The 22,009-nt window shown below is 34.6% G+C and overlaps 1 protein-coding gene across 2 annotated transcripts in view; it reads left to right on the top strand.

Annotated features, from left to right (window-relative positions):
• Positions 1 to 22,009, top strand: part of DTNBP1 (dystrobrevin binding protein 1) — a 129,026-nt gene that overhangs the window by 18,496 nt on the left and 88,521 nt on the right. For both annotated transcript variants that reach the window (XM_045551829.1, XM_045551830.1), the window contains exons 4-5: positions 2,954 to 3,014; positions 14,703 to 14,835. In XM_045551829.1, the coding sequence (XP_045407785.1) occupies positions 2,954 to 3,014; positions 14,703 to 14,835 (194 nt within the window). The remainder of the gene's footprint in view (positions 1 to 2,953; positions 3,015 to 14,702; positions 14,836 to 22,009) is intronic.

Genomic DNA, 22,009 nt, shown 5'->3' with positions numbered 1-22,009 from the left:
GGCATGTATAGAGACTATCTAAATGCCCTCATATGCAGTTGCTTTTGAATATCCTGCTCCTTAAGTGTCTGGCTCCCAAAGAGGGAAAACAATGGAGAGGGACAAAAACCAGAGACTGGCCTTTTAAATCCTCTGAAAATTGCTTTAGTCAGAGAGGGAGGAGTTTGCAACAGTGGCTGCTTCTCTGTCTGCTCCTCCCTGATCAGAAGCAGCAATTGTGATCAGAGCACAGATCAAAGACAGATAGGTCTTTATTGGCCCACCTCGGCTTTCACAAGCTGTGCACAAGCTTCTTCAGGAACAGGTGCATGGCTGGCTGCCTTGGGATGGGGGTGAGGTAGGGATACTGTTACTGTGCTGAGAGCTGAAATTAACCTCAATTTACTTTCCAATCCTTCCTCTGGAAGTTGCAAGCCTTCAGTAGACTCCAGAGTTCCAAAATAGTTACATCAGACAGATTGTGCCAATGCAACTGTGGTCCAGGTGGGGAGTCAGATTCCTGGTACTTCTTACTCTGTCATCTTCCTTCTATCTTCTAAATCATAATTTTTTAAGCAGTGTAGTACAACACAGTTGAGAATTAGTCTCCTATATTCCTATAGCTCTAGTCTAATGCTTTATAATCAGCACTTTTCTTTGTCTACCTAATAAGGTAATTATTTACATGTGTGTTGGTCTTTCTAACTATATTGTGAACTCTTCCACTAGTCCTACCATAATATACATAAAATATATTCCAAAATTATTTGAAGGAATGATTATGTTATTAATATGATTTCGTCTCCATTTCCTCAGTATTGACTTGTAATTTTAAAGATATTAGAGTTTGAACACAGGAAAATTGAAGGAGTTTACATCCAGGGATTTTGTTTCAGTAGAATGGTGCAATAAGGTCATCCATCTGTTGAAAGCAATTGGATGGGTATGAATTTCAAGGCTGCAAGAGATGTAGAACAACTCCTGTGTGGACTTCAGGGAGCAATCTAATAGGAATGAATTTTTTTTTTTTTAAGTGCTGATTGGCAGCTAAGCCCCATGTGAGGTTGGATAGCATGCGTTTGTAATGGATTTAATGCCTTTCTCCAGCAGTGCTCCATAGCATAGAAGCAGAGCAGAGAAAATGAATGGCTGGGATAGTCTAGGTTTAGAGAATGCCAAAGATACTAGGAAAATCATGAACTAAGTGCTGAACTAGAAAGGTAGATGTGAGGAAGGGTGATATATAATGGCAAGGAGGGTGTGGAAAGCATACATAATAGGGGAAAAAGGAAATGGTGAGAGATGAAGAAAAGAATGATCTGGAGTCTAGATGGCAAGTGAGGATTAATTTGCTCTTTTCCACTGATTGGAGAAAATGATAGAAAATTTTACTGTGAAGCCCTGAATTTTATATTTGCAATTAGCATATGTATTCCTCCACTCAGCAGACATTTAACAAGTTTTTTTTGCATGTCAGGCTCTGTGCTCAGTACTAGGACAACACACATGCAAAAGTAAAATTTCTCTCTGAAATTCTGGTGCCTAATGGTGCTTGGCATTCAGTAAACACCTGTTGATTTTAATGGATACTTATACCATCTGATACACCAGAGAAAATTTTTGAACTTTCTGTTAAACGACAGTGGCAGCAGGGCTATACTAATTGTGTGATCTTCCACCTTGCTTTTTATTACATGTAGACTCTAGTATAGTCTGTTTGGATGATTTGGATTGATTTTCCTATTTAAATTCAATAGAAAAATTGTGAATCTCTCTATGACTATGTGGGAAGGCAATATACACTCATAAAACATGTATTCCTGTTTAGAGAATTATCAGTTCGATAGTGAGAATCTTAGATAAAATGGGCAATCAAGTTTTATATCAGCAACCATATGAATAATAGTTAAAAGTTGTATTTTTTAACTTTTCATTTTGAAATAATTTCAGATTTACAGTAAAGTTGCAAAAATAGAACAAGGAATTTCAGCTTTCGCAGTGTTAGCATTTTATATAAGCATAGTGCAATGATCAAAACCAGGAAATTAACACTGGTAAATACTTTACAGACCTTATTCAAATTTCATCAGTTGTCCTACCAGTGTCCTTTTTTTCCTGGACTACAATTCAGTCCAGGATCACACATTATATTTTGTCTCCGTGGCTCCCTCATCTCCTTTAATCTGGAACAGTTCCTCAGTCTGTGTCTTTTGTGACCTTGACACTTTTGAAGAGTACTAACATTATTTTTCAAAATGTACATCAATTTGGATTTATCTGCTCTTTCCTCATGATTAAGTTCAAGTTAGTGCTTTTTTGGCAAGTACGCTAGAAGATTAATGTCGTGTCCTTCCCAGTGCCTCATTTCAGGAGGCACATGATGTTGATGTGTCTCATTACTGTTGACATTAATTTTGATCATTTGATCAAGGAAGCTCTGGGGGTTTCTCTTCTGTTAACACTGTATTCCCGTTTTTAGTTAATGAGGATCCTGTGGGGAGATACTTTGAGACTATGTAAATATCTTATTTCACTTCATGCTTTTAACCACTAATTTTATCTTCCATTAGAATTCTTTTTGAACAGTTACTACTAGTTTAACAAATGGTGATTTTCTTTCCATAATTTCTTCTATAATTAATAATTGGAATTCTGTAAGAAAGAGTTTTTCTCTTCTCTCCCATTTATTTATTTATTCATTTATTTATATCACTGTGGGCTCATGGTAATAATTTGTTTTATTACTAGAGTTATAATCCATTACTACCATTATGTATTTTATTGCTCAAATTGTCACAGATTTGGCTATTTGGAAGCTCCTTCAAGTTGACTTCTGTATCCTTGTAAGATGTTCCCATTATTTTTTGAGCTTTTCCCTTCTGGTACCACAGGCTATTCCATATTTATCTTCAGACAGTATTTCTTTTAATGTGTAGTTTGCATTTCAAATTATTTTTTGCTTTTTTTTTTTTAGGTATGAGGATACATGGGCTGCACTTCACAGAAGAGCCAAGGAATGTGCAAGTGCTGGAGAGGTAAAGAATTGGCTAATGGTATACTCATAGTAAAATTTTCTTTTTCAGAGTTAAATGTTCGTTTTAAAGAAATTAAAATTTATAATTGTTTGTACTAAAATGTTTTGCATGATATCAGAAATTGGATCTAGTAGTTGATTATGAAACTTCCTGTATAAAGCATGTTTGTCTAATGTCTCAGTCAAGTAATTTAGTTGGGCTAGAGAGTTGATAACTTTCATTCTAAGGACAGGTAAATATTTGATTCATCTAGGTATAATGCTTTGAATTTGAGTCTGATGACTTTGCAGTTATATGTAAATTATAAGATATAATCTCTGTCCACTATTTAAGAATTCTGTACTGTTTGGACAAAAGTTTAACTTTGCTCAGTCTACCTAAAATCGCTAATTTGCTTACCAGATTATTACAAAAATTTCAGGGGTCATCCTCATCTCTTAGAGGAACAAACTGTTTTTAAACACTATGTATATTGAATAAAAATGACTTGTAATTAAAATTATTTGGTATATGTACTTAAAGCATTATTAGTTAAGCTAAGATCAAATACTCTGTGCTATTGATGTGAATCAAACTTTCTTTCTTTCTAAAAAGATTTCTGTAATTCTGACTTTCAGTTCAATTAGACTGACTTTCTTTACCATTTACCTAAATTAGTGAAACCATACTAGTTATACAAAACACAGGAATATATATGATGAAATTTGGACCCTAGCATTTGTCTTAGAAATTATTGAAAAGGGAGAAATATAGGTTTCTGGCAGTAAGGCAGACTAAAATCCTGATAGCTACAAAACACTTAATGCTGGATATGTTTTTTAAAAGATCTTTAAGATGCCTTAAGCTCACAAAAATTAAGGGAAACCTAAAGGGCCAACAACAAAAAAATGAATAGGGAACTGAAATCAGAGTGGTTAAAAAACAAAACCAAAAACATGGAAGCTGGCATCAAATACTAAAACAAAAGCTTAGAGATTCGTGAGGGTAAGAGACGTTGTTTATGGGGAACTGAATCCAAGGCTACTGATAAAGCTTTTTGACCTTTGAAGTGGCTATATCCCCTTGTGAAAGGGTAAGCTAGAAAAAAAAATGTACCTGTTGGCTAAAGGAGTCAAGGAGGAAACATGTCTGTCTTCATTATAAGTTGGCCTAAATATAATCTCCTTTCTGGATTTGTTACCATGATCTCATCCTCACATGAGTGTGGAGTTCTAAGTTACACTTCTGCATGATCAAGGAACCTCTGTGTTAAGAAATGAGAGAGTTGCAGATGATGTATTTTTTGACACTCCACATAAACAAATACAAATTCTCCATGGATGAAATTATTTAAATCTAGTCTCCTCAGATTTCCATGGACCAAGTCAGGCTCCCTCCCCCAGAATATTAATAAACACACAAAGAAGTAAACTACCAAAAGTTTGAGTTGCCAGAACCAAAGAGTAAGATTTAGATCTGCAAAAGACTTTAGATATTTCACTATTGAATGTAGACTATTAAATAGGTATATATAAAATCTTTGAAGAGATAAAAGATGGATTTAAAAATGAGTAAGGAATAAGATACTATCAAACATGATTTTAAAGTCATGGAAATTAAAAACCCCAAAGATGTGCTTAACAGCAGTTAGATACAGCTGAAGAAACAATTAGTGAAGTAGAAGAGAGAGTCAAAAAGACTCTAAAAAGAAAGGATCTCTGAGAAAGAAAATGGAGAATATGAAAGAGAAGTTAGAGAATAGTTATAAAAGATCTTTAGGTTGAACTAAGTGAGATGGCCAATATTTGACCAATTTTGATCTCTAAAATCGCAGTTTCATGTGGGTCATGTATGTCCAGTAAACATTCCAGAAGGAGAGAATGAGGGAGAGACAATGTAGAAAAAGATAAATGGTGGAGAATTTTCCATAAATGAGAGAGGTAACTTCTTATATCTCTGCAGAAAGTACAATGAGCAAGTAAGATAATTATCCACACCTAAGCATGCAGAACACTGAAGAAAAGGAGATCTCAAAACAACCAGAGAGAAGAGACAGATCACTTATCAATGAACGAGTTCCACAGTAGACTTCTCAAAATGTTATCAAGAATTAGGGTAAAAGTGAGACCTTTTTAGATAAAAGCAGAGTTTTCTGTCAGTAGTCCCCCAATATAAAGGACCTTCTAAAGAATAATTCAGGAAAAAAGGAATACAATTTTGGAAGATAGGTCTGAGATGTAGGAAGGAATACTGAACAGAGAAAATGGTAAATATAAATAAATCTCAACAAACAGTGGCTATATATATCACTTATCTAATTTGTGGGATTAAAAATGATAGGGCAAGATAAAACAGTAATGCTGGATAACAAAACATGTAAGCTGGAAGGCAGATTATCAGAGTTCAAATATTTTAAGACTTCTGTCTTATTGGGGAAGTGGGTAGATATTTGAGCGAGGGTATATAGATACTGATTAACCTCAAATTTAAAGTTAAATATCTAAATCATCCATAAGGGTTGGAATCAATTTCTTTCAGACTCCTGTTAATGTTAATATCTGTTCCTCCTCCCATGAATCACAAATATTCTTAATGGCGTCTAGAGTGGTGAATCCTTTCCAGAAGGTTTTCAATTTACTTTTCTCAGGTCCATAGAAAGAATCACTGTCTATGGCAGCTATAGCCTTACAAAATTTATTTCTTAAATAATAAGAGTTGAAAGTCATAATGACCCCTTGATTCATGGGCTCCAGAATGGATGCAGTATTAGGAGGCATGAAAACATTATATATCTAACTTTGATGTGTATCTCCATCAAAGTTCTTGGGTGACTAGGTGCATTGTCAATGAACAGTAACATTTGGAAAGGAATCTTTTTTTTCTGAGCAGTAGGTCTCAACAGTGTGCTTAAAATATTCAGTAAACCATGTTGTAAACAGATGTGCTATCATCCAGGCTTTGTTGTTCCACAGACAGAACACAGATAGAGTCAATTCTTAAGGTCCCTAAGATTTTCAGAATAGTAAATAAGCGTTGGCTTCAACTTCAAGTCCACCAGCTGCAGTAGCCCATGTCCTTTGAAGCTTTGAAGCAAGACATTGACTTCTCCTTTTTAGCTCTGAAAATCTGAGATGACATCTTATTCCAACAGAAGGCTGTTTCATCTACATCGAAAACATGTTGTTTAGTAGCCACCTTCATCAATGATCTTAGCTAGATCTTTTGTATAACTTGTTGCAGCTTCTATTGATACATCAGCACTTCCTGCTTCACCTTGTACTTTTATATTATGGAGATAGCTTCTTTCCTTAAATTTCATGAACCAACCTCTGATAATGTAAAACTTATCTTGTGCAGCTTCGTCACCTCTGTCAACCTTCACAGAATAGAATAGAGTTAGGGCCTTGTTCTGGATTAGGCTTTGGCTTAAGGGAATGTTGTGACTGATTTGATCTTCTATCTAGGTCACTGAAACTTTGTCCGTATCAAGAATAAGGCTGTTTCGCTTCCATATCATTTGTATGTTCATTGGAGTAGCAGTTTCACTTTCATATCATTTGTATGTTCATTGGAGTAGCACTTTTAATTTTCTTCAAGAATTTTTCCTTTGCATTCACAACTTGGCTAACTGTGGCAAGAGGCCTAGCTTTCAGCCTGTCTCAGCTTTTGACATACCTTCCTCACTGAGCTTAATCATTTCTAGTTTTTGAGTTAAAGTGATAGAACACCTAGAGACTGTTGTAGGATTATTAATTGGATTAAATTCAATATTGTTGTGTCACAGGGAATAAGGAGGCCCGAGGAGAGGGAGAGAGACAGGAAAATGGCTGGTGGGTTGAGCACACACAACATTTATTAAGTTTGCCATCTTACATGGGTATGGTTTGTGGTACCCCAAATTATAATAGTAACATAAAAGATCACTAATCATAAGTCACCATAACAGATGTAATAATAATGAAAAAGTTTGATGTATTTCCAGAATTGCCAAAATGTGGCACAGAAGTGAGCACATGCTGTTGGAAAAATAGACTTGCTTGATGCAAGGTTGCCACAAACCTTCAGTTTGTAAAAAAAGACAGCATCTGTGAAGCACAGTAAAATGAAGTGCAATAAATCAAGGAATACCTATAATTGGAGGGAAAAACATATACTGGACAAGTACTAACCAGAAGAAAGTGGATATGTTAATATTGGTGAAATAGACTTGAAAAAAAGAGTGTGAGGAAGAAGAGGATCATTAAATATAAGATTCAATTCCCTCAGGGGGGAAAAAGTCTAAACTTGTGTGTACCTAATAAAAGTCTCAGAATATATAAAGCACAAATATAATTACAGGGAAAAAATAGATAAATCCACATTCAAAATGGGACAATTTTAATGCATTTCTCTTAAATGACAGGAAAAAAGCAGATAAAGTAAGCATGGGATATAGACGATTTGACTCATGTGATTAACAAATTTGACCTGATGGAAAAATCTAGAGTACTATCCCAACAAATATAGAATACACATTTTTTTAAAGCATACCTGGAGCACTGGTAAAAATTGACCATATATTGGGCCACAAAGCAAGTCTCAGCAAGTTTCATATAAATGAAGTCATAGAGAATTATTCTCTGATCCCAGTCCAAATAAGGCTGAAAGGCAGTGCAGGAAAACAATTTTAAAAACTCCATGTTTGGAAATTAAAAATACATAGTATGACTAATTTGTGGTTCAAAGAAGAAAAAAGTTTGTAAATTTAAAAATAGAACTGAATAGTAATTACCTACATATAAACATAGAATTTGCTAAGGTCTACCTATGGGGAAATTTTGTAAAGGAAAAAAGACTGAAAATTAGTGAGTTAATCTAACTGAAATACTTGGAAAGAGAATAGAATAAATGTGGAAGAATGAGTGAAAAACAATAAAGACGAGAGAAGTAAATGAAATAGAGTATAAAACTGTAATAGAAACTAAACAACAGGAAAAGTTGTTAGAACAGACTAATAAATTACTTAATAATTAAACAGTACATCACTGGTGATATTGATGAATAAAAAAAATACAAATACTTTTAAGAATTAAAGAGAATATAGCTACAGCTATATTCACAGAATGTAAAAACATAAGAGTTTATGAACAACTCTGACAAATTTGAAAACTTAGATGAAATGGCAAAATCCTAGAAATTTTTATCAAAACCTATTCTAGAAGCAGCACAAATACCAAATAGTCTACTAGCCCCTACAGAAACTGTATTAGTGATTAAAAATCTTTCCACTGAGAAAACACCAGTTTCGTAGAATTTTACTGGAGAGTTCTATCAAACTTTCAGGAAATCTACCATTTCATTGTTATATAAACTCTTATAGTGAATGAAAAAAGAGGAAACTGCCCAGAGCATTTTATGAGGACCCAATAACTTTGATACTGAAAGCTGAGCAGGGGAAGTATGAAAAAATGAAACTGGATTCCATGAAGACAGGTATAAAACTTATAAACAGAATAAAGACATTATCTCTTGCTTAAGTTCAATGATCCATTTCTGAAAATGACATCCATGTAAACATTCTAGCCAGGAACCTATTTCCCGTATTTTAAGTTGGAAGATTACAGTATATTACATGTCAACCCAAAACCCTTAACCAACTTCCTTAAATGTATTTAAAATCAGAAAAATGCCCATATATAGGTAGGAATCTGTTAGTATATAAGATGCTTAAAACATTATTTTTTGATTACTGACCTTTTGATATGATTGTTAATAAAGTTTCTTTGTGTGTAACAACTCGGCCTCTCAGTACTGTCAACATGTATATTCTCTATGGCTGTGTTCTTTGTACTACCTCAGGATTCCTATATTCTAACAATTGTATTAGAAATGCAATTTGAGAATCTTCTCACACATTGTATTGAGCTTAAATATGAAGTTTTCCCATACAAACATTAGCCAAAACTTTGTATTGATATTTGCATGTTTTGTGAATATTGGATAATAAAAGGCATTCTACCTGGGAGACATTCTTTAATGTATGGCACTTTGGCAAACCAAATCCAGCAATGTATAAAAAAAAGACAACAGCAGGTTATTCCAGGATTAAAGGTTGATTTGATGTTAGAAAATCTTTTACATGTAAGTGACCGTGTTAAATATTAAAAGAGAAAATTGATCACTGGATGCAGAAAATATGTTCAATAAAATTAAATACCTATTTAGAGTAAAAAGTTTTAGCAGATTTTTAATAGAAGACAGCTTCTTTGTCCTGGTGTCTACCAAAAACCTGCAGTATTTGACTTGCAGCATTTTGATCCCATATTTGACCACCTTGTTAAATTCTCATGTTCTAATAGCTTGTATTTGGGGTTGAGAGTTGTTTTGTGTAGATGGTAAGTTTGTTTCTTCCCTTCCAATCCATACAACTTTTATTTCTTCATGTCTTTTTACACTGGGCAGAACCTCCAGTATAATGTTGAATAAAAGTGATTGAAGACTTTGGTTCAAATTTTGGTTTCATCTAAATGTGAAAAGGGAAAACTGTACATTTTTTAGAAAATAGTAGAAGAGATATCCCAACTGAGAGGCAAGGGAAGGAAAGAAAAAATAGTAGAAGAGATTATGTTTAAGACCTCAGGGTAGGAAAAGATTTCTTAAACAAGTTATAAAAAACACCACCCATCAATAAAAACATTGATAATTTTTGTCAAAACTTCTGTTCATCAAACACTGTCATGAAAATTTAACCAGTTCACAAGCAATTAACAAGACAGGGAACAAGTGTTCAGAAAATACAAACAACCCCTACAAACCAATAAAGAGAGTACCTAATAACCCAGTAGACAAATGAGCAAAAGATATCAGCAGGCATTATACAGAAGAGAAGACATGAATGGCCAGTGAACATGAAATTGAGTTCAGCTTTGCTTAGTAATCAAGGAAATGCAAATTGAAACCACAAATTTCCACTCATTAGATTATCAAAAATTAAGAAGCTTTGAGTTTTCTTTGTGCGGATGGTCATTATTTGCAGATTACAGTTTCATTTCTTTCCTTGGAAGAAGGAACTAGAACTTGGGGATGTAAATTGATTGGAACAATTGCATTAGAAAAAGTGAGTTGGCATTAAGTAGAAGTTAAAGTTGCACTTTGCTTTCAAGCAATAATTCTGCCCCCAGGAATTTTTCCAGAGCATTCCATCTAGGTTGCAGAAGGGCATGGAGGGAAAGTCCAGTTACCCTGGGCCCTATGAGATGAGGAGATCAATATCTTGGACACATTTGTAACTCATTGTGAAATTCTTGCACATGTACACCAGGAGATTTGTACAGAATGTTTGTAGCGAGCTTTACTAAGCTTTAGATAATCCCAAATCCATCTTCAGGATAAAGCTTATATGAATAAATGATATTATTCATTTTTAATTTAATTTATATATTTTGAGATAAGATCTCACTCTGTCCCCTGGGCATTGGTGCCTCCTGAGTAGCTGGGACTATAGGTGTGCACCACCATGCCCCACTAATTTTTCTACTTTTTTGTAGAGATGGGGTCTCACTGTTGCTCAGGCTGGTCTTGAACCCCTGGCCTCAAGCAATCCTCCCACCTTGGCCTCCCAAAATGCTAGGATTATAGGTGTGAGCCACCAGGCCCAGCCACACTTAGTTATTTTAAAACTCACGTCTGATCAAAAGTACCTTGGTTGCTTTCCAGAAATATATAACAGTGTCCATCTTTAAAAAAAAAATGAAAATTTATTTTAAAGCCTTCTGTAATATATTGTTCAGTCAAATGTAAATATTTAAATGTATATCTTTAATATGCATAGTGTTAAAGTTATCATGCGCTTATTTTTTCAGACCTGCTCGTGTGTCTTTGGTGACTTTTAGCCAAACAGCATCAACCTCTCAAGGCAAATATACTTAGGGACAAGACCTTGTTTAACAAATTATTTTATGCTCATCTACTTTAAAGCTATTTCTTACTGTGTACTCCTAGAATTCAGAGCAATATCTTATAAACCAAACAGCTATGGTCAATGGTAACTTTATTGTCTAGGATTTTTCTAAGTAAGTTGTTAAACTTTTTTTCTCCCTTAACAAGGTGTAAATGAATACTGTAAATAAATAGTATCTCATGACTTAGGGGTTAAACTCCAGGGGCAGTTTTCTAAAGATAGACTTCCAGTGTTTCACTTCTAATTCCTGTTATTGTGAAATATTAGTTTGCTTTCAAAATGAACTTTCAAGATTAATGGTTTTCTTGAACTTTAATGTTAACGCAGTTGAATTAGACTGTTTTTTTCCCCTTTGCATTCAGGATGGATTTCCTTTGGGTGGTGGAGGGTGAATTGAACTAGCTGTTGGAAATCCTGGTTTCTACTCCTTGCTGCACTAATATGTTTTGACCTTGGGCAAATAACTTAGTCTCTCTTAGTTTCTTCATCAATAAAATGGTGTAATACCACATATTCTGCCTATCAAATAAAATTGTTTGGAAATCAAATAAATGATGTATCTCTCAAAACTCTGAACTGTTGAGTTTTATACAAAGTAAGGTCCTATTACTACCCATATTGTAAATCATTGCTGTTACTTGATTTTTCTTCATTCTCCTAACCTCAGTGTCCACCAGAAGGAATTTTGGAATATGGGTTTGTCTTACTCCTTAAACTTGATTTCCTAGTGCTGAATCTGGGTTTATTTGGTTATTTACTTAGAAGTAGAAAAAATGGACTTCTGGTGATAGCTTATTTTTTATCATGAAGTAAAAAATTACACATGATAAATGAATAGCTAACAGTATAGTTTTTCAGAACTGTTTTGCTAGATTTTGTCTTTTCGTCTTCCTTTCATATACCCCTAGGGTACAATCCCTAGTATGATTATTAAGGGCAGAGCTCATTGTAAAATTCCCTGGGTTTGAATCTAGGTCCACTGTGGTCCTTGGGAAAGTGACTTAGTTTTATTATGCCTCAGCCTTTTTTTTTTTTTGAGACAAAGTCTTGCTCTGTCTCCCAGGCTAGAGTCAGCCTAGCTCACAGCAACCTCCAACTGCTGGTCCCAAGTGATCCTCCTGCCTCAGCCTTCTGAGTAGCTGGGACTGTAGGCGTACTCCACATCGCCCAGCTAATTTTTCTATTTTTAGTAGAGACGGGATCTCCCACCTCAGCCTCCCAGAGTGCTAGGATTACAGGCATGAGCCACTGTGCCTGGCTACCTCAGCTTTTTACTGTGTAAAATGGAGATGATAATATTGGTTAGTTTCCAGGTTGCTGTGTGGATTAAGTGAGATAATATATGTAAATTGCTTAGGACAGGGCCTGACACATAGAAAATGCTCAAAATGTTTTCATATCCTTGTATAATTATTGATAATGATTTCTGAGGATCCATTCAATCTCTAATTGTTTTAAATTAAAATGGTAGTTTAGTGCTTTCTGATATATTCTTTCTACATACACTTATATTCTGTATTCAGAATACAATTTTCAGTTTTATTGAGGTATGAACTAAACTGTAGTTAAATTTTAACTACTAAATTTTAACTAAATTTATTTCAATACGTTGTACTTTAATTTTCAGTAAGATGGTGGCTTACACGTATAATCCTAACACTCTGGGAGGCCAAGGACGAAGGATTGCTTGAGCTCAGGGGTTCGAGACCAACCTGAGCAAAAGCGAGACCCTGTCTCTACCAAAAAAAAAAAAAAAGATAAAAGGATAATTTTCAGTAAGAAATGATTAATATCTAAAAATTATTTATGCTAGATTTTTAAAATTATTAACCAAGACAGCTCTGTAATATAGGAATTATTTTTTCTTTTTAGAGTTTAAAATCTGAAGCTGAGAGAATCTGAGACATGCCACCAACATATGAACGCAAACACCAGCAGGGCAGGATTTTGTTTTCCGCTTTGTTCACCATTACATCTTCAGTGCTCAAAACAGTGCTTAGCAAATAGTGGGTGGTCAGTATAAGTTTATTGAATATTAGAAATGAATTTTATGAACAGAAATTCTTATTTCAAACTTTTGTTTCCTTATTGTATTACAGCTATTATCTGTTAGCACTGTTCAGTATTTTTAAGGCTATTTTTAGTGTTTGTGTTTTTTTTTTTTGTATATGTGTGTGAGACAGGGTCTTGCTTGGAGTGTAGTGGTGTGATCATAGCTCACTGCAGCCTTGAAATCCTGGGCTCAAGTGATCCGCCTGGCTCAGCCTTCCGAGTAGCTGGGACTATAGGCATGCACTACCACATCTGGCTAATTTTTAAAATTTTTTGTAGAAATGGGATCTCTCTGTGTTGCCCAGGCTGTTCTCAGACTCCTGTCCTCATCCGATCCTCCTGCCTCAGCCTCCCAAAGTTCTGGGATTACAGGGATGAGCCTCTGGACCCAGCTATTTTTAGAGATCTTTATAAAGACCAGTTGGTAGTATTCATTTTTAAGCATACAAAATTAATGAGAAATGCAGTTTGCATAAAGCTTGGTGTCACCTTCTCAGCTTAGTTGAGGCTTGAATGTGAGAGATAGTGTGGTTATCCTTCCAGTGTGGGCGGGAAAACAACAGGGAGATATTTCATAGCTTAGTTCCTTTATTTCAAATGTGAATTTCTACTAGGTTAAATGTAGAAACAAAACCAATCTAGCACCACATACAAATAATTTATCTTATTGATTACTCTAAAGTTATTACTTATGTTAGTGAGATTTAGTAAGAATCAGTTGTATTTAGATTCTTACTCTTGAAGAAACTTTGTCTTGGGATGTGTAAATTATCTTTTTAAAAATAATTTAACTGTGTACTCAGTGATCTTATAAAATTCAAATGCATTTTCTTCTGTTACATAATGGTTTTTGCTACCTTTTATTGTACAGAATGTGGGTATTTTTCACAATTCTTGCTTATGGAAGGTGAGGTTTTCAAAAGATGACCTCTCCTTGCTCCTTCTAAGTCTTATTCTAGGCCTTTTCCTCTCCCATCATGTTAAGACCAAAACAAAATTGTCTGGAAGAGACTGATGTTTGTCATTTTCTTTAAAGTCTTCAGGAAAAGAAGTTAGAATTATCTTAGGCTAGTCTAGAATCTCACAACCTTGCTATTAGGAACCCTTTATTCTGGCTGAATTCCTTCTTGTTACCTTAAATATTTTCTTCTTTTACTGAAAATGATCAGTTGCCTCAAGAATTCCTTCATATACGTTATGATTTACCTTACTTAATGCAATAAATGTTCCTAAATGTAAATTGAATGAATCATGGCATATTCTAAATGAATTAGGGAACTTTTCTGTTTAAAGAATTCCTTTTGTAAAGCAAATAGTTACTGGTTAATTATGTTCTGGGTTTGTTTTTGTTTATTTTCTTTTTGGTTGTTAGTGGTAGTTTTTTGTTTTATTTTTTTCCATAATAGATTTGGATTTTTAAATATATGGTTTACTTAAAAACAGGGTATACTTAGCAGTGATTTCTAAGGTCATTTTTGAACTTTCTCTTCTGTGGATCAAGAAGCACTGATACAAGCAGTAATTTGAGGTTTCTTGCACTGAATATTAAGTTGGTTCTTTTCTAAAAAGGAAAACAACTTCAGTCTCCTTTAGAATATACTGTCATCTGTACTCAGTGGAGGGATTGTTAAAGATAGCATTAAATGTCATTATGCTAACTATACCTTCTTTGTTCCTACAATTTGGTTCCACTTCACCCCTCCTCTTGTGTGTTGCAGCTGGTGGATAGTGAGGTGGTTATGCTTTCAGCGCACTGGGAGAGGAAGAGGACGAGCCTCCTAGAGTTGCAGGAGCAGCTCCAGCAGCTCCCAGCTTTAATGGCAGATTTAGAATCCATGACAGCAAATCTGAGTAAGTCTGATGTTTGCATCTGTATATTACTTTCAGGAATGAAAACTGTTTGGACAGGATTTGGCATAATTTCATAGCTTTTAAGAATACATTAAATTCTTTGTTAACAGGATTTTTTTTTGACAGTCATGAGTTCTAGCTAATTTCAAATTCTCATCAACTGAGCATAAGATAGAAAATGATTTGAAGTGTAGAAATTATTTTTAAAATATACCTCTAACTGTTTATGCCTCAGCTCAGCTCAGGACACATAATTTTGTTGATTCTTAAAGTGACTTGGAGCTGCTTTGTGACATTGGGTCTTTTTGTTTAAAAATATAAATATAGAAAATAAAAGGGATTAGGTGACTTTGTCCTGACCGTAGGATGTACTTCAGAAATTGTTGCTTTTAAAATTCAGTTCTGCAAGAGCTTTATGTTTTGTAGCATGTTTTTTTATCCTCAAACTGATGACAGATCAAATAAATCTTATTAAAGGAGGGTGTTTGGCTAACTTTATGCTTTGTGAAAGTTTACTTTTTTGTTGTTTTCATTTGGATGGATTATGTTGGTATTCTTTTTTTCTTGGGTTTATGTTCAGAAAATTATCTTTTATGTTTGACAATCCCACATCTGAGGATGATATTATGGCTTACTATTTTCTAATCACGCTGAGATCTTAGTGAAGCAGGAGGTGGGAGCTATCTTGTAGGAGATAAACTTTTTGAGTTCATACCCTCATCTAGTCTCATAGGTGAGAAGCTAAGCATACCCTATCATCTCTTCCTCTTTTTAATATTGCCTTATTTAAAGCAAAACAAGACTGATTTACAAAGTAATTAGAAATCATAAAGCAGTTTTTTCGTGTGTGAATAAAATAGACAAGTGGTATTTGGAATGCCCTTGCTGATAACAATAGCTAACATTTATAGCACCTACTAGAGATTATTAGGTGCTTTATAGATAACTGTCTTTAATTCTCACGAGAACCCTACAAAAGTAGCTTTTATTATCCCCACTTTACAGATAAAGAAATTAAGGCTTGGAGAGGTTGTGACTTGCTTAGTATCATACAGTTAATATATGGATCCAGGCCCCTCCTGGCTACATCAGTGATATCCTAAATTGGATGAGGGTAGGATGGCAGCTGTCAGTAGGTCTTCATGAACTGTATTCTTCAAGCCCCCTGGCTGTTACAGTGCCTTCCCAGGTTGGTGTTTTGTTCCTTCTGAAGGGCATCATGGAAAAAAGAAATGTAAAATATCTGTGGTTGCCCTCTGCGTTATTTCCCTCTCGTAGGTATAGTAATGATCCTTCCCGAGCCTTGGATAACTGACTGATGGAAGTAGCTTTCAAGATACTTGGAATTTTCTTTTTAGCAACTTTCTTTTAGCTTATCTAACTGTATCACTTTGACTTACTTGCTTTTCGTTGGTTGTATATTTCTTTGCAGAGACATTCTCTTACAATAACCACTGTCTCTTTTTTTCCAGTTGAAAGTGAATCTTTCTATCAATAGTTGTTCTTTGTTTAATACTACTCTACTGATTAAATGCATTTTACTATAATTCTAATAATTTTTATAGTTAATTCTGCTTTGGAAATGAGATCTATGTAAGTCTTCTTAGAATATAGTGTATTTTCATTTTCAATTAGGATTCTAATATCCTGAAAAATGTATGATATTTAGTGATGCATGACCTTACTCTTCAGAAACTGCATTTTGAATTCTTAAATGAAGGAATTGGGCTTCCCAAATGCTCATTTGAATCCTCTCTCTTTACTAATCTGAGAACATCTATCACTAAAGGCAAATTAAAGCTAAAAGATTTTCTGAAATACTATTCTGAGGAGATAGTTGCTTCTAAATAAATTTGAGTCACTTTTTTTTTTTCCTATTCTATGTCTCTAACCTATATTATGCCCTTTTGGAGAGTTAATTCAGTTTGCTTAGAAGATATGTCTAACACATAAATTTTTTTTTTTTTATAAAACCAACCTGAATTATCTATAAGCATTTGAAGTACATGCTACTTTTCAGTTTTAATCTATTGCTTTTCTTTGCCTGAAATTTATACTTAGTAATGAATGACTAACTGTGGAAGATAGCACGTCAAAACTTGGAATTCCGGAGGCTTAGTATTTGTTGGCTTACAATAAGCTCATAGAAAAGTGTTTTGAAATCATGAGACTTTTAGCTAAGCAACTTAAGCTGCATGAAATCAAAGCGGCTGTTCTTATTCTTTACAATAGGAAAACACCTTGAATCCAAATTTTGTGGGTTAGCTTGTATAAACATATATCTGTATCATTAATATAATTTATGGATTTATTTTTTGATGCTTTTATATATCATTCTTACATATTGGAAGCATTTCATGTTTTAAATGTTTACTTATATACTAGTAGATTTTTGTAGCCTCAAAATATGTCCTATCATCACCTAAATGCCTTGAAATAATATTATAAGTCTTAAATAGTCAAGAAATAATAAAAAATAAAGACAACTTAGAAGAAAATAGTAGCTGACCTATATTAAATCACAGGATTCCCCTAACTTTGAACTTTTTACCCTTTCACTGTCAGATCTGATGCCATATCCAGTCAGTGCCTCCATTCTCCATGCTAGTTAGTTCTTTTGGTCTTGCCTTGCTCTCTAGAGCAGCAGTCCCCCACCTTTTTGGCACCAGGGACTAGTTTCATGGAAGATAATTTTTCCATGGGTTGGGGAGGGGCAGCAAGGGGAGGCGGAGAGCAGATGGCGAGCAATGGGGAGTGGCTGTAAATACAGATGAAACTTCGCTCACTCACCAGCCGCTGTGTGGCCCAGTTCCTAACAGGCTTATAGACCAGTACCGATCTATGGCCTGGGGGAAGGGGCCACAGCTCCAGAGAGCCTCCCTTTATAAATAGTAAAGGATTTATATTATGTGAGCAATTTGGACTTTTGATAATGCTTTTAGCTATGTTATCCCATGACTACATAAATATGACTCATGGTTATCTAGCGCCTCAGGAATTGTTAAGAACAACAGATAATCCATTTGTATTGGTTTCTATCCAGCTTACGAAAGCCTGTTTAATTGGTACTTAATGATAAGGTTTGACATTTTAAAAAGAAATGTTAAAGGTATGCTAGGAACTGAAAAGTGTTATGAACTCTCAGATCTGGATTTGGATCCCAATTCTACAACTTTTCTAACTGTGAGAACCGTGCAGGTTTCTTAACTGTTCCAAGCTTTTGTTTCCTCATCTGCAAAATGAGAATGAGAGTACCTGCCTCATAGGTGTTTGGAGGATTAAATGAGATGACAAATGTAACCACTTAGCACAGTGCCTACCATGTGTCTGGGCATCTGCTGTGTGCTACACACTGTTTATAGGCTCTGGGCGTATGGCAGTGAACAAGGCTGGGTACCTGCCATTAAGATGCTGGCATTCTAGTGGGAGTCTCTCTAGCCTTTGCAAATTTGCAAAACCGTTATTCCGTGACAGAAGGGATTGAATGGGTGTTATGCAATTCAGCTTGTGCTGCAAAACAGTTTAGAATGCAAAACCACAGCATTAAATGTGGTGAGATTAGTATTCTGTACGTTGAAAGACGGTAAGTGTACAATGAGATATTTTCATCCAGATTCTGTACACTGTCTTATTCTGTGAAAAACCCACAGTGTGCATTTTATCATAAAACTGAGAAAATTATGTCATAAAACTGAGAAAATTATGTTTGAAAAGTATTTACTGAATTCTCTTGAACTTCCACTAGAGGGTAGTCTAATCCTGTTCCTTTATCGAAGTTTAAAATGTCAAGAGCTTATCTCTGAATTTTCGCTATTAGTTAGTTTATTTTATGTGACCGATTTTAGAAAGACTGTTATCTTCATCTAGAACAGAAAATTCTGTTAATTCTTAGATAACAAAATGATATAAGAGAATAGCAGCCATATACTGAGTTTGTTTCTCTCCTTTGATGTGACCTACCCTGATATACAGTATTATTTTGCTTGTATATGGAATTAGGGCATCTGACTGGGAGACTGTCATAGCTGTTAGTGTTTCTTGAACTAGATTATCTTATTGTCCATGTTATTAATACTTTCTGAGATTAGATTCTTCAAGAGGCACATTAACTTTCTGTAGACACCTTTTAGTCTCCTACATAGATCTCATTTGTTACACAATGGCTTTTGCAAATTAATGCACCTCTTAAAGTTTCCTTATTACCATACCGTCATTACCTTATTACCTTAGTACGTAAAAGTGTAACACTAAGCATTTGAAGAGTCTTGCGGTCTTTTAGTACCTGGCCTCTTTGACCCATGGGTTTGCAGCCAAAGAAGATTTCTTTGTTCTGTCAGGCTAATTATTTTGTTAGAAAAGAACTCATTAAGTGTGAAATAATTAATTTTAGTGTCGCCTCATTCTTCATATATCAGTGGTTACACTACAGATAATATATATTTGAAACAAATGGCCCAAAGAAAAATTCCAAACAGAATTGCTCTTCCTCTGGGACAGTCTTCTCACAAAGATTTGTGAAGCTCTTTCCTGCACAGCTGTCAGGCATTCCCAAATGGCTTTTCACAATAAAATTCCACCTATTTTTTCCACTGATCGCTAAATGAGACATATGCTGTTGTTATAGCGAGCAAAATGGTGAGGCTTGAGCTTCTTGTAAAGGTATATCTGTGTCCGTGGAGGCCTGCTAGTGTTTTATGTACGTATATTCTAAGTTGGTTGCCAAACTTACTCATACGTGCAACTTGTTTTGTAACAGGAAATGAGCAGGTTGTGACAGGGAATTTAAATTTCTGACAACTTTAATATAAAATATTCAGAATATACATCATATATGTGCTTATAATTATTTAAAGAGTTTTTAAAGTTTTTAATATAAAAAGGGAAGAAAATTCTTTTCAATACATTTCTTTTATATTTTATTACTGCTTTCAAGCCCGTTAAGAGTTAGAATGGAAATTTTCCATTGCTGCTTCTGCTTTAACTCACTGATAATGTGGCCTGGTTTGACATACTACTAATAAAGTACCATCATTTTGTTTAATGTTTTCTAAGTTCTCTGCTTATGTTTAATTTATTCTTTTACAAAATTTATCATGATCTCTTACTATTTAAAGTAGATGAATGTAAATCATAGATTTGCTTTCTTGATGATTTTATATTTTAGAGTAATATAGTCATTCTATCACCAGAAATGATTCTTTATTGAATTCAGCAGATGAGGCATTAGGGGATACAAAGATGCAAAAATACAGTGTTCACCCGTAAGACCCTTACTGATTCCTGAGAGAGATAAGAGCTATCAGAATAAGTCCTATGTGGGGCTCACAGGTCTGGGAAAGTACAGGAGGAGGAGAGAGCCCTGTGGATTGGGAGCTCTGGCCTGAGCCTGGAAAGTAAGGTCAGATTGGGCAGTGGGGACAAGCAGAAGTATTTCAGGAACAGGCAAAGGCAAGGAGACAGCAATGTGCAGGACTCCTCTTGGAATGTCGAGTGGTCCTGTTTTGCTGTAATATAGGATATGTGAAGGAATGTATTAATAGTAGTGTGATTATAAAAGTATGTTATGGCCAGAGAGCAGTAGGTCTCTGAATACTAAGTTAAGGAGTTTAACTTGATTCCAAAAGGACTCAGGAGCCTTTGAAGCTTTTTAAAGGGGAGAACATAAATATGAATTTGGTGGCAGCAATAAAGTGACCACTGATTATCCAAGCATTTTTTATTGTATGTTTGCCATTCAATATAAGAGCATGGTGCTGCTGGGCTATTCAGAAGGATGTATGGTTTGTTTCTTTCTCATTAGAAATTAAAAGTAGGTACCGAACCACTCCCAGGTTTTCACCTGGTCCCTGTGTCATTAACAGAAGAATGGCTAGGGCAGCAATTACAACTTGTACCTAGAATAGAATCTCTATCCAGGAGAAATTAATTGGCCTAGAGATCAACTTTGTTCAAGTTCCTGGGCTCATTTGCTCTGCAGTCGACCAACAGAGCTAGAATCTAAATGGAAATTGCCATCCATCCATAAAAAGATAAAAAAGGAACATGCACATTTTCTAACATAGAATAATTGTTGACTCTATTATGTATTTTTATATTTTCTTTTTAGAAAAATCATTTGAAATTTAATTCCTCTCACCTATAGGGAATCTTAAGTCTAAGAATACAGCCTGAAGTATAATTTGTGGGTATGTAAGTTTGTCAGGAAAAATGAAAGTGTTATTGATATTTTGATCTATTAGAGCCATACCATAAATCTTGTTTACATCATGATCATTACTGGTCAACAAAATTATTAGTTTTAAATGACTTTTACAAAACTTAACTCATCTACAAAGGTTTTTTTCTATGTATTTTTTATATTCAGTCATTACTTAATAACTGTCAAGTGCTAAGTTTAGATTCTTTGGCTCATTTAATCCTTTTAACAGTGTTATAAGATGTATGTTGTTAGCCCTCTTTTCACAGGTGAGACATCACATTGCATCTCATCTGTAAGGGGCAGAGCTGGGTTTCTAAGCTTGTACTTCAAAGCCTAACTCTTACCCAGTCCTCTATATGCTAAGGATACATGCATTATACCGAAGAAACCAAGTAGCTTAGAGTTAAATGGATTCCATATTAAATTATTCTGGTTCTTATCACTAATCAAAGTGAAATCGCCTTTTAAATAATCCTATTAGCTGTGATTGTCATTTGTACATTTTAAGACCCTGTCAGATTAGTTATAACAGAATGAGCTGACTATTGCTTCTTCAGGGCCAGTAGTACTAACTCCCAGGTTGTCTCCTGGTCAATTTTTCATTCATTACAATAAAAAATAATCTAAATGGCAATATAATATCATTTTGCCTGTTTTCCCCACGTAAACTCCTTATGTACTATTTATGACATTCCTAAAAAATCTTAAATATAATTACTTATTGGTTGAAATTTAGATTTTATAAATTATTTCATTTAGGCCTTCTATAATCACATATGCTAGCTGTTTTACGTGGCCCCTGAGGATAGATTTAAAACCATTATGAACTGCATTATTGTCAGCCTTTTCCAGACTTACCAGTGGTTTACAGTGATACAGCAATGTGATAAAAGTCAGTACCTAAAATGTCTTTGAAGAGAACTGCTAAACTGCTCATCACATTTCCACTATTGGATAAAATTTTATTTCTCCCCA

This window comes from Lemur catta, chromosome 5 (assembly GCF_020740605.2).
Source record: "Lemur catta isolate mLemCat1 chromosome 5, mLemCat1.pri, whole genome shotgun sequence".
In the NCBI taxonomy this organism is placed as follows: domain Eukaryota; kingdom Metazoa; phylum Chordata; class Mammalia; order Primates; family Lemuridae; genus Lemur; species Lemur catta.
This window is presented reverse-complemented; position numbering and strand designations above follow the sequence as displayed.